This window comes from Grus americana, chromosome 2 (genome assembly GCF_028858705.1).
Source record: "Grus americana isolate bGruAme1 chromosome 2, bGruAme1.mat, whole genome shotgun sequence".
Taxonomy (NCBI): Eukaryota; Metazoa; Chordata; class Aves; order Gruiformes; family Gruidae; genus Grus; species Grus americana.
In genome coordinates, this window is record NC_072853.1 from 66,870,395 (window position 1) to 66,884,834 (window position 14,440).

Sequence of the window (14,440 nt, forward strand, 5' to 3'; positions counted from 1 at the left end):
ATGCATGTGCAGGGAGCAGAATTCAGGCTGCTTCAGTTACCTACTGGTCCTGCAAATATTTTAGCAACCTGTTTAAAACCCTTGTTAGGTGATGCCTTACTCATTTTCAGTAGGGTACAAATGCAATTTGGAGTGCAAATCTTCATTTAGGAGCTCTTTATCTTTCTAGGAAACTGACTTCCAAAATTAATTTTATGTTAGTATGTTTTCAGGACCCGTTTTACAATTTTTAAGATGATTCAGAATGTAAATTGGCAAAACTTGAATTCTGATCAAGCAAAGCATCTAATTGGAAGGTTTTTTCAAAGGCTTCTATCTATCATTATGCTGCAAAACATGCTTGCATCTGCCTTAATTATTTAGCTATTTTTTGTTAGTATCAAGTTCTGTCTATGAAAAATTATCCCCAAAGCCTGCAAATCAATGGAAATAATACATCGAAATGCAAATACAGTATCCAGACTTTAAGTAGTTAATACTGCTCAACTATGGTTTTGGAATAGATGTGATTACTGGAAAGACTGATTTACCTTATTTTGCCTTCTTTTAAACAGTGATTCTAAATTCCTACCTTTTTGTAAGCCTGTAATTCTTTGGTTTCTAGGGGTTTCTACCTTGGTGAAGGTATACTGGACAAGTGTTGACTTGAAAGCTGCTTTTAGGATGTCTGAAGATGATGAAAAAGTTAAACTCCGTCGAATTGAACCTGCCATTCAGAAATTCATTAAAGTGGCAATTCCAACAGATTTGGAAAGGTTAAGAAAACACCAAATAAATATTGAGAAGGTTAGTGTTCACTTTTTACTAATGTCGTTGTTTTTACAGTATAGAAGGAGTCACGCTGGAAGATTAGATATATTGATGAAAAGTTGATTATGAAATGCTTTAATTCAAATTTGGCTAAAAATGATACTTCTGTATTGTCTGGTAATTCAGTGTGTACAAAGGCCCTTAAATTTGTAGTAACTAGTTGATCTACAGAGAAACATTACTGTTTTGTGTTAAAAAGTTATTGTAAGGAAAGCAGCCTAGTATTCTTAAGTCACAGTGATTTGCTGCCAACTATTCTGAGTAACTTACTGTTTATACTTATCTTTTTCTCTATATATTTTTAAACTGAGTTGAGAGAATTAGAGAGATTGAATTATTTAAGTAAACGGAAAATGAATTGTATCAGAATTGTAGTAAGTTTATATGCTTCTTGTTGACATTAGCTCACACTTGACAGTGAAACTTCCAAGTTGAATTCTTGCATACACTGTGGCAATGCCTGTACTAGTAAAATAAACATGCATGAAATTATTAAATCCTCATATTCTGCCAAACAGGATGGCTGTATTGACATCGCTAACGGGGAATAGCCTCTGTTCTGTGATTATAACTCCTTAGCTGTTCTCAGGAACTCTTTATGTGAGAGAGCAGTTTGACATGGCCAGGGACAGTTCTAATAATTTAACAGCAGAGATGATCAGATTTCAGACTTGAAACATTCTCAGTGTCTGTTTACCAGTATAGATATAGCCTGTGGAAACGGAGAACTGGTTTGTTGAGGAAGGTGATAAGAGATTTACTAAAACAGGTGACACCAATAAAAAAAAGGAAGAGAGTGACTCAGAAACATACTTAGACTTATAGTATCAACATTACACTGGAAATTTTGAAATGACCATACAAGACATATTTGTTTAGAAAAATCATACATTGTATTAGTTTGACTAGGCTTGTTCACAATGTTTAAAATCAAGTATATATGTAAATTTGGATGGTGTAGGATAACTGTGTACATTTTTTAACACCTGGGGAAGGAATGAAGAAATTGGAAGAAAATAGGTGAACATGATTTTGATTTCCTGAAAGGTATGGTCTGAAGGGTGTGTATAATGTATTGTTGAAACTGTCTTGCATTTTGCTGATGTCATGTGTTCACAACTTCTATCATAACTTTTCTGTAACTTTACCAAGTGAGTAACCTTTTGGATGAAATTTTCCATACCAGGTTTCTGCCTTGAGTAGTTTGGGGATGGGAGAGGAGGGAAAATAAATCCATGTATTTGTTTCTGAGAACATAGTCAGGAAATAATGTGTTGTTCAAGTGATAGTCATTTATTTTAATAAGAAATGCATAGTTTAAGTGATAGTAAGTGATTGATAACTTAGTGATAATTTCTTTTCAAAGCAGTGACATGTGTTGGAACACTTGAGATATTTTTGTGGGATGGTCTTTGTCCAGACTGTACATTTTGCTGTGCCTCTAAAAATCTGCTGGTTTTTGGCACAATTCTGGAGAGAAAAAAAAAAAAAAAGTGGTTTTCAGGTACTCAGTAGATACTGGTTGAACTTCACCAGCTGAAGATTGCTAAAGATTTACCCAACGCTAAGGCATGCTCCTGTGCTTAGAAATTAGCAGAACTCATTCCTGGAGTTGCTAATTTGATTGGTCCTGAATCTGAGAATGAAATCAGGGAGATGATTTTTCTGTGCTCCCACTGTCTCATCCTTTTACTTTCCATTATTTGTGTGCAAGAGGAGACTCTTCCTGGCTCATGTAAATAAAGAATTGCGTGAGGGGAGCTTGTGAAGGAACACCTCAGATGGGAAATGAAAGTGCAGAACGGTGGCTGACAAGAGAAAAACTGGAAAAGATGAAGTCCTGGGGCTGCTGGGACTAATGATGGGAGATAATCGTTTGACTCTTTTCCTGGTAAGGGTGTAATAAGGAGACAATAAGGATATGAGCTGCAATATTCACAAACTGAAAAATGTATTAGTATAATATTTGCCTGAAGCAATAACTTCATGAGATGACCTTTTTTTTTCAGTCACAGCATGTTGCTTACTCTTTGTTATTCCATATTTATATAATTAATTACATTACATAGTTGCCAGCTGATTCAGCGGTTTTTTGCCTTGGAATCAGCCAGTTTGCAGCAGCCCTGTACTTAGCAGCCGGGAGCAGCCTTCCGTTCTCCAGCTTCTCCCACAAAGAACAGTTAATTGACGTACTTTGCATTATAGCCAGAGTACAAAGGAGTCCGTATTAGCTTGCTCTCGTGTGAGATGATGGGGGAGCAAGGAGCCTCGACTGTTAAATTGCCCTGGAGAGGTGTACAGCCTCCAGGGATGAGTGCGTACGTCTCTCGGTGTGCATGGCCAGTACCTACCAGTGGCCATAGAGCTAGTTAAGGGCAAATAGTGAAGAATAATGCGGAATAGGACAGAATTTAGAGGTGCCTACAGGAGAGCATCGTAATAATAGTTTTTCCATGCAAGCTGTTTCATTCAAATAGAGACAGTCTTTGTAGCTAGGTTGTTCCCTTCTTTCTCTATCCCAAAGTTGCACAATTGCTCAGGGAAACAACACACATTTGTCATAATCCACCAAGAGAGATTTCTTGGTTGCAGAGAGGTAGAGTTTTTGGTCTGTAGTTGGCTTATGTTAAAATTACCTTAAAAATTATATTTTCAGGGCAGTATTCCAGTTAATACCAATAGCATCAGTGAGTGTGGAGCAGTGAGGCATACCATTCTTTAGAGTCTTGAGGAAGGCATCCAGAAATGAAGGAGTGCAGTTAATAAATACCTGCAAAAGGGTGTCATAAAAGCTACAGCCTTGCCTGAGAGGAGGAAACAGATGGTCACTGGAAAAAGGTAGTCTGGTGATGGGAGGGGGGAGCTGACCTGCCAGTATGGCAAGTGATTAGCAGGGCATATTAGCAGCACACAAATGGTTTTGTTGCACTTTGAAGGTAAAGATGAACTTTTGGTGTGTGTGAGGTAGTAATTAGGGAGAGACAATGGAGGGGATGGGCATAACTGTTATAGGCTTGATTTTTTTTTGAAGACTATTACTTTGTATAGCTAAATAGATTGTTTGCTAAGTATTGTCCATATATGTAAAGCCCCCCTCCTTTAGCATGTATAAACACCCTAACAAGAAGCTTCAAAAGGAATTGGGTGCTGCAATGAGAAACAGAGACATGATCAGCTATTGTGCTGTGTAGTACCTAACAGTGTGAGAGATGATCTTGGGAATTGCTGCGTTTTGTAGAACCTGGTCAGTGAGGACTGGTGGCTGGTTAGTGGTTGATCCTGCTTAAAATCGTTTACGTATTTAGACAAAGAATAATTATGCTATATCTAGCCAGATAGTGTTACCATGGTGTCAGGGAAGGGATGAAAGACGTTCCACTTAATTCATCCATGCATTGGTCAACTGAAGTCTTCATTGGCCCAGCAACTTACTTGAGTCAAACATTCCTCTTTTGCAGACAGAAGGGAAGATCATTGTAAGGATAGTTTTCTGTCTCTAGAAGAAAATGCAGAAAATATTAGCAGTCAGGATGAAATCAGTCTTTAGGTTAGTTCTGATTTAACACTTTGTTCAAAGCATTGTCAGAAAAACTCATGTTTAGCCAGAGTTTAATTGTGGGCAATACAAACTGCAGCGTTTCTGTGATGGCACTCAATGACCACATTGAAATACCAGGATGCTTTATTGAGTTGAATTTTATATTTTGAATGTAAAAATCTGATGCAATCTAAAAGTAGTTTGGACATTTCTTGAGATTTTCAGGTTGTTGGTAGCAATGTGAATGATCTGTTCAGTCAATATAATAAAATTTACATGTCAGAAAAAAGTCCTTAAATAATTGTAAACATAGTTCCTTAAAGTGTTAGCTGCATTTCCTCTAGAACAGCACTTTTATGAAAGCAATAAGTGGTAGCAATGTTTAGTTCAGATTTGTCTTTTTGATTTCAGAATACTATTAACTAAGAATTTCTGCATCCCTAAACAGTGTAAGTCCTGGCAGATTTGATATTTGAATTAATAATTAACAGAGTTATTAGAAACAAGTAACTATAAAACCTGCAAATAAACAATGGGTAACTATACCAGAAGGTATTCAGCAATACTGAAGGCTTCAGAACTTCTGTATATTGACAAAAAACATAAGACATGAACATTTATGAGAACTAATACATCTGAGTATAAAAATAGTCCCTAAATGCCAGATTCTTTAAAAAGTCCATACTCAGTGTAATGTTCTTAAAATTTGAAAGTTTCTTTTTTTTTTTTTAATGTTTTTCTGGCTGTAGGAACTATAAATACTGAAAAGTTTACTCTATTGATAGATTTATGAGAAGGTGAGAATAAAAATATGGCAAATCTGAATTTGAAATCTGTCACTCTAGATAGGTTTAGATTATCAGAATACTAGCAATAGTTTGGTTGAAGTACTTCTGTGATCATTTACATTTTTATGTCTTTTACATACATTTTAGCCATAACAAATATGCTACAGTACTTATGTGAGCTGTCAGCATCAGCAGCTTAAATGATTTTCTCTAAAATACTTTTTGTAAAATTAACTTTCAGCCATGTAAACCAAACATCCCTAGAGGTAAAAGGATAATTTTGTAGACTCTGGTGCTGTTTATTTTAGAGGCTACTTTTAAGCAAAAATCACTAATTATGTCAAATTGCTTAGACCAGCAACATTATTTACTTATGATGAAGCCAATATCTCTAACCTCATTTCATGAATATTGATTTAAACCTTAGGTTCCAGAGATAGTCCAAACAATTAATCTACTAAATCACTGTTTGAAGAAACTATAAAATCAATATATAATGAAATTTGACCTTGAGTACACCTTTTCAGAGGAAGTGGCTACCATAAATCCATCATCGTAGCATTGCTTCTCAACTATTTGAGAGTCGAACTTTCCATTTGACAGTTTCTGAAGACTTAAAATTTGCATTCTTAAGAAATCAGCACTCTATATTTGTTTGGGTTTTTTTTCTTTTAATGTTTTCCCCAAAGAGTTCTTGTTTGCTAAAGCACATTCCATGGATTGGAAGGCCTTTCACTCCAAAAGAGGGAATAAAATGCATGCTTATCCAAAAGAGTTACAACTTTCTGTTAGCCTCTGTTAGACGAAAGCAATTGTCATGGTACTACTGGAAGGTGGAGATTGCTGCCCTAAACTTTGAGGATGATAGGAAACAATCCTTAAAAAAAAAATACTGTAAGACATGGCATCCTTTTCTCTGTTGCTCTTCGTTTTGATTTAATTTCCCATGACTATGCCAAAGTTACAGGATGTTTGCGAAAAACTTTTCACCTTTGGCTGGGGACCATCGTTACGATGGGAAGATACATAAAAGTGACACAAAATGAGAAGTTAAGATATCTGAATCTTACTGCAATCTTCATCAGACTGTATACATCTGTAGAAGACCTTTTTTGTCTTCATGTTGGTGAGCACTACCTGCTACAAAAAATAACGCAGAGAATATTATCAAAAGCTTTGAGTTCTCACCATGTCCACTGGATACTTTCAAGGAGAAATGGAATGGATCCAAAGCATAAGCACGAAGGTTTCTTTCTAAAGAGAGTTCTCAAAAGAGAATGAGACAAAGAGGAAAAGAGATTTTCTAAGAGTAATGTTATGTTTTGTATTTCTGATGTGGAATGCAAACTATTTGGCTATAGCATAATTATGTTTAAATGTCATAGACTCATAGAAACACAGAGTGGTTTGGGTTGGAAGGGACCTTTGAAGATCGTCTAGTCCAACCCCCCTGCCATGGGCAGGGACATCTTCCACTAGATCTACTTGCTCAAAGCTCTATCCAACCTGGCCTTGAACACTTCCAGGGAGGGGGCAGCCACAACTTCTCTGGGCAACCTGTTCCAGTACCTCACCATCCTCACAGTGAAGAATTTCTTCCTAATATCTAATCTAAATCTGCCCTTTTTCAGTTGAAAACCATTGCCCCTTGTCCTGTCACTACAGGCCTTGGTAAAAAGTCTCTCTCCATGTTTCTTCTAAGCCCCCTTTATATATTGAAAAGCTGCTATAAGGTGTCCCCACAGCCTCCTGTTCTCCAGGCTGTACAACCCCAACTCTTTCAGCATTTCTTCATGGGAGAGTTGTTCCAGCCCTCTGGCCATTTTTGTGACCCTCCTCTGGATCTGCTGTGACAGGTTAGGATTCCGTAGGTGTTTTTACTTTGTGGATGTCCCTTAGTTTTAACATGTATTTGTTAATGATAAATACTGTCAATACCATTTCTCCTCAAGGTTTGCTATCCTTCAGCCTCTCAGAGTGAACATTGCCCAGGAGTATGGCCTACTTTATGTTGAGTGACAAAGAGAAGTCAACAAGGAAGAATTCTCTGTCCACATGAATGTCATTGCTCTGGGTGTATTAAGTCATTGGATTCTTTGAGGTCATCACTAGCATACTAGGAATTTCAAAGCAAAGTAATAAAACTTCTAAATATATAAAGCAGATAAACGTGCTGAGCATTTCTAGTAGAAATTATAAAGAGCACTAAAGGTTTTCTGAGGAATTCTTCCTGTTCTTAACTGGAAAACAGGATTTTTTATTATTCAATATGTGGACAATATATCACAGTCATTTGAAATTGAAGGGTAATTTTTCCCCAAAGTCCTCCTGTTCCTCCCTCAGAAGTTCTTGTTTCACTAATCTTTCAGGGATGACTGAATTGGAAGATCTAATGTTGGTATAGATTTTTTTTTTGTCCATTTTATTTTAAATCATAGAATACCAAGTTGGAAGGGACCTCAAGGATTATCCGGTCCAACTTTTCTTGGCAAAAGCTCCATCTAGACAAAAGCACTGTTTAGACAAGACGGTCTAGCACCCCATCCAGCCGAATCTTAAAAGCATCCAGTGTTGGGGAATCCACCACTTCCCTGGGGAGCTTATTCCAGTGGCCGATTGTTCTCACTGTGAAAAATTGTCCTCTTGTGTCCAATCGGAATGTCCCCAGGCGTAACTTGCACCCGTTACCCCTTGTCTTCTCCGTGTGACTCCTTGTAAAAAGGGAGTCTACATTTTCTTTGTGGCCACCCTTTAAATACTGGAACATGGTGATGAGGTCACTCCTAAGCCTTCTTTTCTCAAGGCTGAATAAACCCAGTTCTCTCAACCTTTCTTTGTCTGGCAGGCTTCCAGCCCTTTGATAATCCTGGTGGCCCTCCTGGCCCCTCTCCATCCTGTCCACATCTTTTTTGTATAGTGGGGACCAAAACTGAACAGTTTTCCAGGTATGGCCTGAGAAGCGCTGAGTAGAGTGGGATGATGACTTCTTTATCTCTGCTGGTGATCCCCTTGTTGATGCAACCCAGAATCCTGTGGGCTTTCTTTGCCGCTGCAGCACACTGTTCACTCATACTGAGCTTCTTGTCCACCAGGACCCCCAGGTCCCTTTCCCCAGAGCTGCTCTCCAGCCAGGTGGATCCCAGTCTGTGCTGCACTCCTGGATTATGTTTTCCCAGGTGCAAGACCTTACACTTGTCCTTGTTGAACTTTATAAGGTTCTTGTTAGCCCACTCTTCCAGCCTATCCAGGTGGGAGAGCCATCCTGCAGGAGGAACAATGGCAATAATTTTAATGGCATACTTTATGCAGAAATTGCTGGTTTCCTAGGACAATAACACTTTAATCTGACTTAATTGAACAGGAAACCTTCTCTCTTCCACAGCATTACAAAATCCTAACATGAAAGAACTTTTTTCTCTGAAAATAAGAAGTAACTTCAGATATCTCAATGTGTTTTAGGAAGCTGAGTAACTTCTGATCGTTATTGCTCTAGTCTCTAAGATTAAGAAAAGAATGAAAGATGTAGACTGTGAATGAAGTTTTTATTGATACCGAAGCATATTAAGAAATTGATGTGTTAAAGTTTATATACAAATACATCAGAAATCATGGTAAATATTTTGTTTAGTTATTTAAACAGTTAAAAAGAATGTTTTAATATTGTCTAGTATTTTAAAGGTATTCTTTGATGGTTTCACTCCTGTTCCAAGAATCTCAGCTTCTACTTCTCTCTATTATTTTACTGCTCTTTTTCATAATGCCTCTATATTATTTATGTCAGCTGGCAGTATGCGGGATTGATTTATTTTAATGATGAAAAGGTTTCTATGTGATGATACGCTGTGATTTTGCAAAACTTGCTCTCTGCTACTGGAATAATTACTGTTGTCTCTGTTCTGTGGTCAGTGCTGTATGGATAGTTTCCCATTAAAGTTAGTGGCGCCTCATGCATGTGTCAAATCTGCCCTGACTGTTCTCGTAACTGTGTTTGTAACTGTATGAAATGATAAGTGTAAATGTAGACAGCAGTGTTGTGCAATGAATGGAATTCTCTTTGTAAATAATACCAGATACCTTGTTGACCAGATACACGATATGAGCGGTACTGCATATCCCCTATGCCATTCCTTTTTCCTCCTTCTGCCCTTCGTTTTATTGACCACCAAGTGATTTATGCCACAGCAGTATCAGGATGCTGCAATATCTCATTTGTTGTTAAAAACTGATGCTGAAATGCTAATTATCTGCAATTCTGTAAAATACATTGTACAAAATTATTCACAAAATACATTGACATTTACCTGTTTAATTTTGCAGTGGAAGTGCCTATGACTCAGCTTCTTTACTGTCAATTTTGGGAAATTAAAGTGATTATCTACTGAAGATTCCTTTTTTCTGCATAGCCAGTTGGTAAAAATAGCAATTATATGGAGTATTTTTCCTTTATTTTAGTATCAAAGATGCAGGCTCTGGGACAGATTGCATGAGGAGCACATTAACGCAGGACGAACAGTTCAGGTAAGGATATTAAAATGACTGTGATATTAATGAAATTGAATTACATATATAGTATTAGTTACCTCAGGGATGGATATTCACAGAGATGTATATTTGACAGATGGATATGACAAGTAAATGGCATTGCTTTATTTCATTTAAAAGGTAGGGATTTCCTAATTGTGTCCTGTGAGGCAAATAGAGTCAGAAATGTTTCAGGATTCTTGAACAAACAAAAGTTTGGAGACTCTAGTGTTTTGCAAACTATCCTCCTGTGTAGAAGACAGGAATTGCAATAAGGGATACTGTTAATTTTAAACCATGGTTTCAGACCAAACACAGAACATTTAGACTACTAGTTTGGTGTGCAGATCTCTTGTTAGATGAATAATATCATCAAAGGAGGAAACACCAGACACATTTGTCAGCATGGTGTCATCTCAGTGACTTCATGCATAGTCACCCATAACTCAGCACACAGGGAATCTCACATCTGTTTCTAAAAAAATGCATGTCTTGATGAAAATGATGCAAAAACTAATGCTAAACATCAGCTTTCACACAGCTAAATAGCACGCCGCCAAAGAAATTTATCAATACAGAAAAACACAAAGACCAGATCCACACTGCAAAGTTTGCCAACGTGGATATAGCAGCTAATAGTTACACTGTGCTGGCAAAACTCTGGGGACAGATGTATCTTTGCCGGCAGGAAAGGCATCTTGTGTTAGTTTCCTAGGTGGTATTCAGAGAAGGGGCATGACTTTGTTACTAGAACAAACCTTTTGTGACCTACGCTGCATCCAGACAACCATGCCATGCCAGCAGGCGTAGCACAGTCCTAAACCACTGTATTTTATAATTCTGATACTGGAACTTCCTGTGTTTGTTGCAATGTCTTATTGACTGCTGTGGGAAATTAGACCAGACTAAAAATGAAAAAAACTCAGAAAGAAGAACTTAATTGTGATTGAACAATGGTATTAGATGGTAGGCAGAGCTGGAGTTATATATGTTGTTTGAGGAACTGAAGGTGTTAATGAGCTTTTTAAGTGTAGATTATAAGAAGTTATGTGTGAAATCCGCTTGATTTTTCTATTGTTTGGAGATTTTAATGTTTATTTTGATTTCTCACCAAGCATTTTTGAAATTTGAATATAAAATTAAGTTTATTCTTAATATCCAAAGAGTCTTCCAAAGGTGGAAGTCCTGTTAAAACGATGGCATTCTAACAGGTGTGGGGTAGTAAGCATGTGTTTGCTTATGTCTGTGCTCTAATCTGTTTTCACATCTGAGGGGTAGGACAGCTTCTCTTGGAACTCTTTATTATCAGTATCATTTGTTTAGCAAGACAAAATCTATCAATAATTAGAGAAAAAGTAATCATGTTGAAGATGATGTTTTTAAATACATTAAGTGCTTTAGTAATAAAACCTCATATTTGTCTCTAGAAACATTTGTATTTATCTTGAACCCAAAGCCTGCTATTTTTACTTTCAGCCAAAATAAATTTTCTTATATTTTATTTAATACTTATTGCTTTTAGATCTGGATGCAAGTTATGCATTAAAGTGATTCACATTCTGATACCCAGAGAGCAGAATAAGTATCTGGGTCCATGCAAGAAGAGTAGAGTAGCTCTTTGTTTTAATTAAATAGTTAGGAGTCTGGAGTACTTGATAATAAATTATATGACATGTAGAATGTGTTTGCTGTAAGCTGTTTAAATGTTTACCAATGGACTTGTGATCTGTTTGTTTGCGAAGAAATCAGATTAATTATTGTGATACCAAATGTTCTCTGCAGCACACACTTTGCTCTCAAAATTAGATGTTGTAAAAATACATTAGGAATCCCTAAGTCAATATTGACCCAAGGCATCCGCCACAGGTTTTAGACAAATATATGCACAGCCACTCTACATTTAATCCATGTGCACATAATTAGCCATTTTTCTGAATTTTCAGTTTACCCAGAATAATTACTTCTGTTGTACTTTTGATGATGGTCAAAATTATAATAGAAGTATAGATGAGCATAAATGTATACCTCTTCTTTCTGCTGACTGGATGTCACATTAAAAACTTCTAAAAAGAAAAGTGAAGAAACCATGGAAATCTTTGTATAGGGCATAATGATGCCTTTTCAAAATACTGAGAAAATAGCTCTTGTATACTGTGTATTAGTTTTCATGGATGTGCTCTTAAAGATTTTGCTTTTTAAGCACAGTCCATGGACATCTTAAAATATTAGGGCCTCAATAAATATGCTGGTTTGCTAGGCTTTGCCCACATACACACTGATTGTACCATACAATTAGTTAATTATTTCAAGATTTAAGTTAATTTCAATGAAATGGCAATATTTTGTTTTAACACCTAAGGACTGCCTTGGTCATATTCATAATCAGAGGTGGAAGAATGCTGTAGTGAGTAGAGAGGATGTAATGCATTGAAGAAAAAAAAGGAAAAATACTGTGGATGAGTAATCCGGTTTAGTCTATATTCAGCCCACAAAAGGAGACCCTATTCTGCAAAACACACTTAAGCAGACATAGTCCTTTTGCTGTATTGCTCTAACCTGGAAAGCTACCTGAAAAATGTCAATCTCATTTTTTTTTCCTACTTTCATGATTTGCATTTCGACTGAAAATAGTTTACAAGTAAAAGATGGTTTTCAGTGAGCTCTCTTTTGTATAAGTCTTCAAGGCTTAATTGTGTTGGCTTATGTCTTCTGTACCATCTTTAAAATGATGTTTTCAAATTAGGTTTCCTTCTGGAACACTACACAAATATACTGGGAGAGCATGATAAGCAACGTAGATGAGTGTCTTTATTGCTGCAGGAGATTGTTTATGGTAACAACAAAGGGTCATGTAAAATCAGCTCACTGTTGCAGCCTGTGGCCATATGTAGGGTAAATACATCCTTAAACTCCGAGTTTCCTTGACCTGTGATAAGAAATTTGTAACATATATCCTTCATTACATTACTTTGAACAAAGTCCAGAGAAGACAAGTGAAGGCAAGATTATAGTTGCACAGCTAAGCCACTGCAACACTTTCTTAAAAATGTTATGTCTGAGAGGGTTTAAGGTGGTGGGTTTGTTTGGAGGCATTATTTACTTTGTACTTTAAAACAACAACATGCAGAATGGGGGGAGAGTTGACAGTGATCAACACACAGAAGACAGGAGATAAAGAGAAAAAGGAATTGATTTGTTGGGCATGACAGATCCTATGTCATCCATGTACTACTACTTCAGCATAAAGAGTTTAAAGTGTAAACTGTTGGAAAATGTATGACATTAAGAAAAAGAGAAGTGATGGTGGCAGAGACTGAGTGTGGTAATAGCACGACCACCATGATTCAGTTAGCTGGTAGTGTTAGGAGCAGTGTAGGCTGATGGGTATAGAGTAAGTGAAGTGCTGGAATTTCTGAGTGCTCTGGAATATCAGTCTTGCCAAGGATGCTTGGCTGAAGCAGATACTTACACCTGCAATTTTCAGGTAGTTGCTGATGGAGGCCTTAGATAGAGCTTCAGATATTTCCATAACTGGTAGAGATATCACGTTACATGGAAACAATCCTACAGCTCAAGTCCCTGCTGCCTTTTCAAGGGTTTTGGTCCCATCTCAGCCCTTTGGCATTTGTATGAGGTGGAGGCATGTAGACTTGGTGTTTATCCTGGTGCCCAGGGCCTCATGTTGAGTCAGCACTGAAGCACTGAGGCGTCCTTATGCTCTTTGTTGCTACCTCTTTTCCTTGTGGTGTGATGTGTCCTTAAATCAACAGCATCCTGTGGCAGTGCAGCCCAAGCTCTCTGCCATGGTACGGTACTGCAGGTCACTGCGTGAATTTCATTATTGAAATAGAAATTTCATTATTTCCTTCTTTGTTGTCCTCTGTTACTTTTTCTCAACTGTAATGAAATTGCTTGCACACAAGAGGGGAGTTGCTGATATAACATCAATGGTAATGTACTTGAGTGTTACATATTTGAATGTGAAGTGATGATGATATTTTAAGGCGGCCTACAGTAAGCCTGTGGAAGCACAGCATCTATTTTTCATCGTTACATTATTTTGAAAATTCAGCTGTCACCATTAGTGAAAAAAAAAACCCAACAAACCACCTGCTCTGAAAAACAAATACTGAAAAAATGTGAAGAATTTTTACTCTTTTGTATAAATAAGGTTTATTGGTTTTCTGAAAATTGCTGTTAAGACTTCTGATTTACTTAAGGAGTCTATCACTTTTCTCATATGTCCAAATCATCTGTAGAGAAATGTCCGTTCATAAGCCACTTAGAGCAGAATATGGGGAGATAATTTGTGGTTTTAAAGATAATTAAAAAACCCCGAATACTTAAAATAATTCCCTGTCTGTGTTATTTAAAACTGTATGCTGAGTAATAAGGTAAGTTTAAGAGGCAGATGTGTACATTTGTTTTCAGCAACAGTGATTAAAAAAAAAAAGTTTAAATGAAGCTTTCCTTTGATTCATTTGTCTCCCTTTTATATTTTTTTTCCTGATAGAAATGCATAATTTATTTTTTTTTAATTGAATGTGTTTGTAAAGATTTTGAAAGGTATGGAAAAGCAGTGCAACTTCATTATGTATGACTTCTATGTTTCTTTCCATTTTGGATGTGTTGATAGAGTCAATAGGATTTTTGCAGTACTTGTGAAAATCATGCCACTTCTCATTTGCATTGCTGAAAAAAATCTGTTATATTTATTCACGTGCTATAGCATCCTGGTGGATCTCCTGAACTTATGTCCAGATTTGTGGACACTTTAAAAAAA

At 36.8% G+C, this 14,440-nt stretch overlaps 1 protein-coding gene across 9 annotated transcripts in view; it reads left to right on the forward strand.

The window, feature by feature from the left end:
- STX17 (syntaxin 17) overlaps window positions 1–14,440 on the forward strand; it is a 36,755-nt gene that overhangs the window by 6,477 nt on the left and 15,838 nt on the right. For all 9 annotated transcript variants that reach the window (XM_054814239.1, XM_054814240.1, XM_054814245.1 and 6 more), the window contains 2 exons: window positions 605–786; window positions 9,589–9,654. In XM_054814239.1, coding sequence (XP_054670214.1) covers window positions 605–786; window positions 9,589–9,654 — 248 coding nt within the window. The remainder of the gene's footprint in view (window positions 1–604; window positions 787–9,588; window positions 9,655–14,440) is intronic.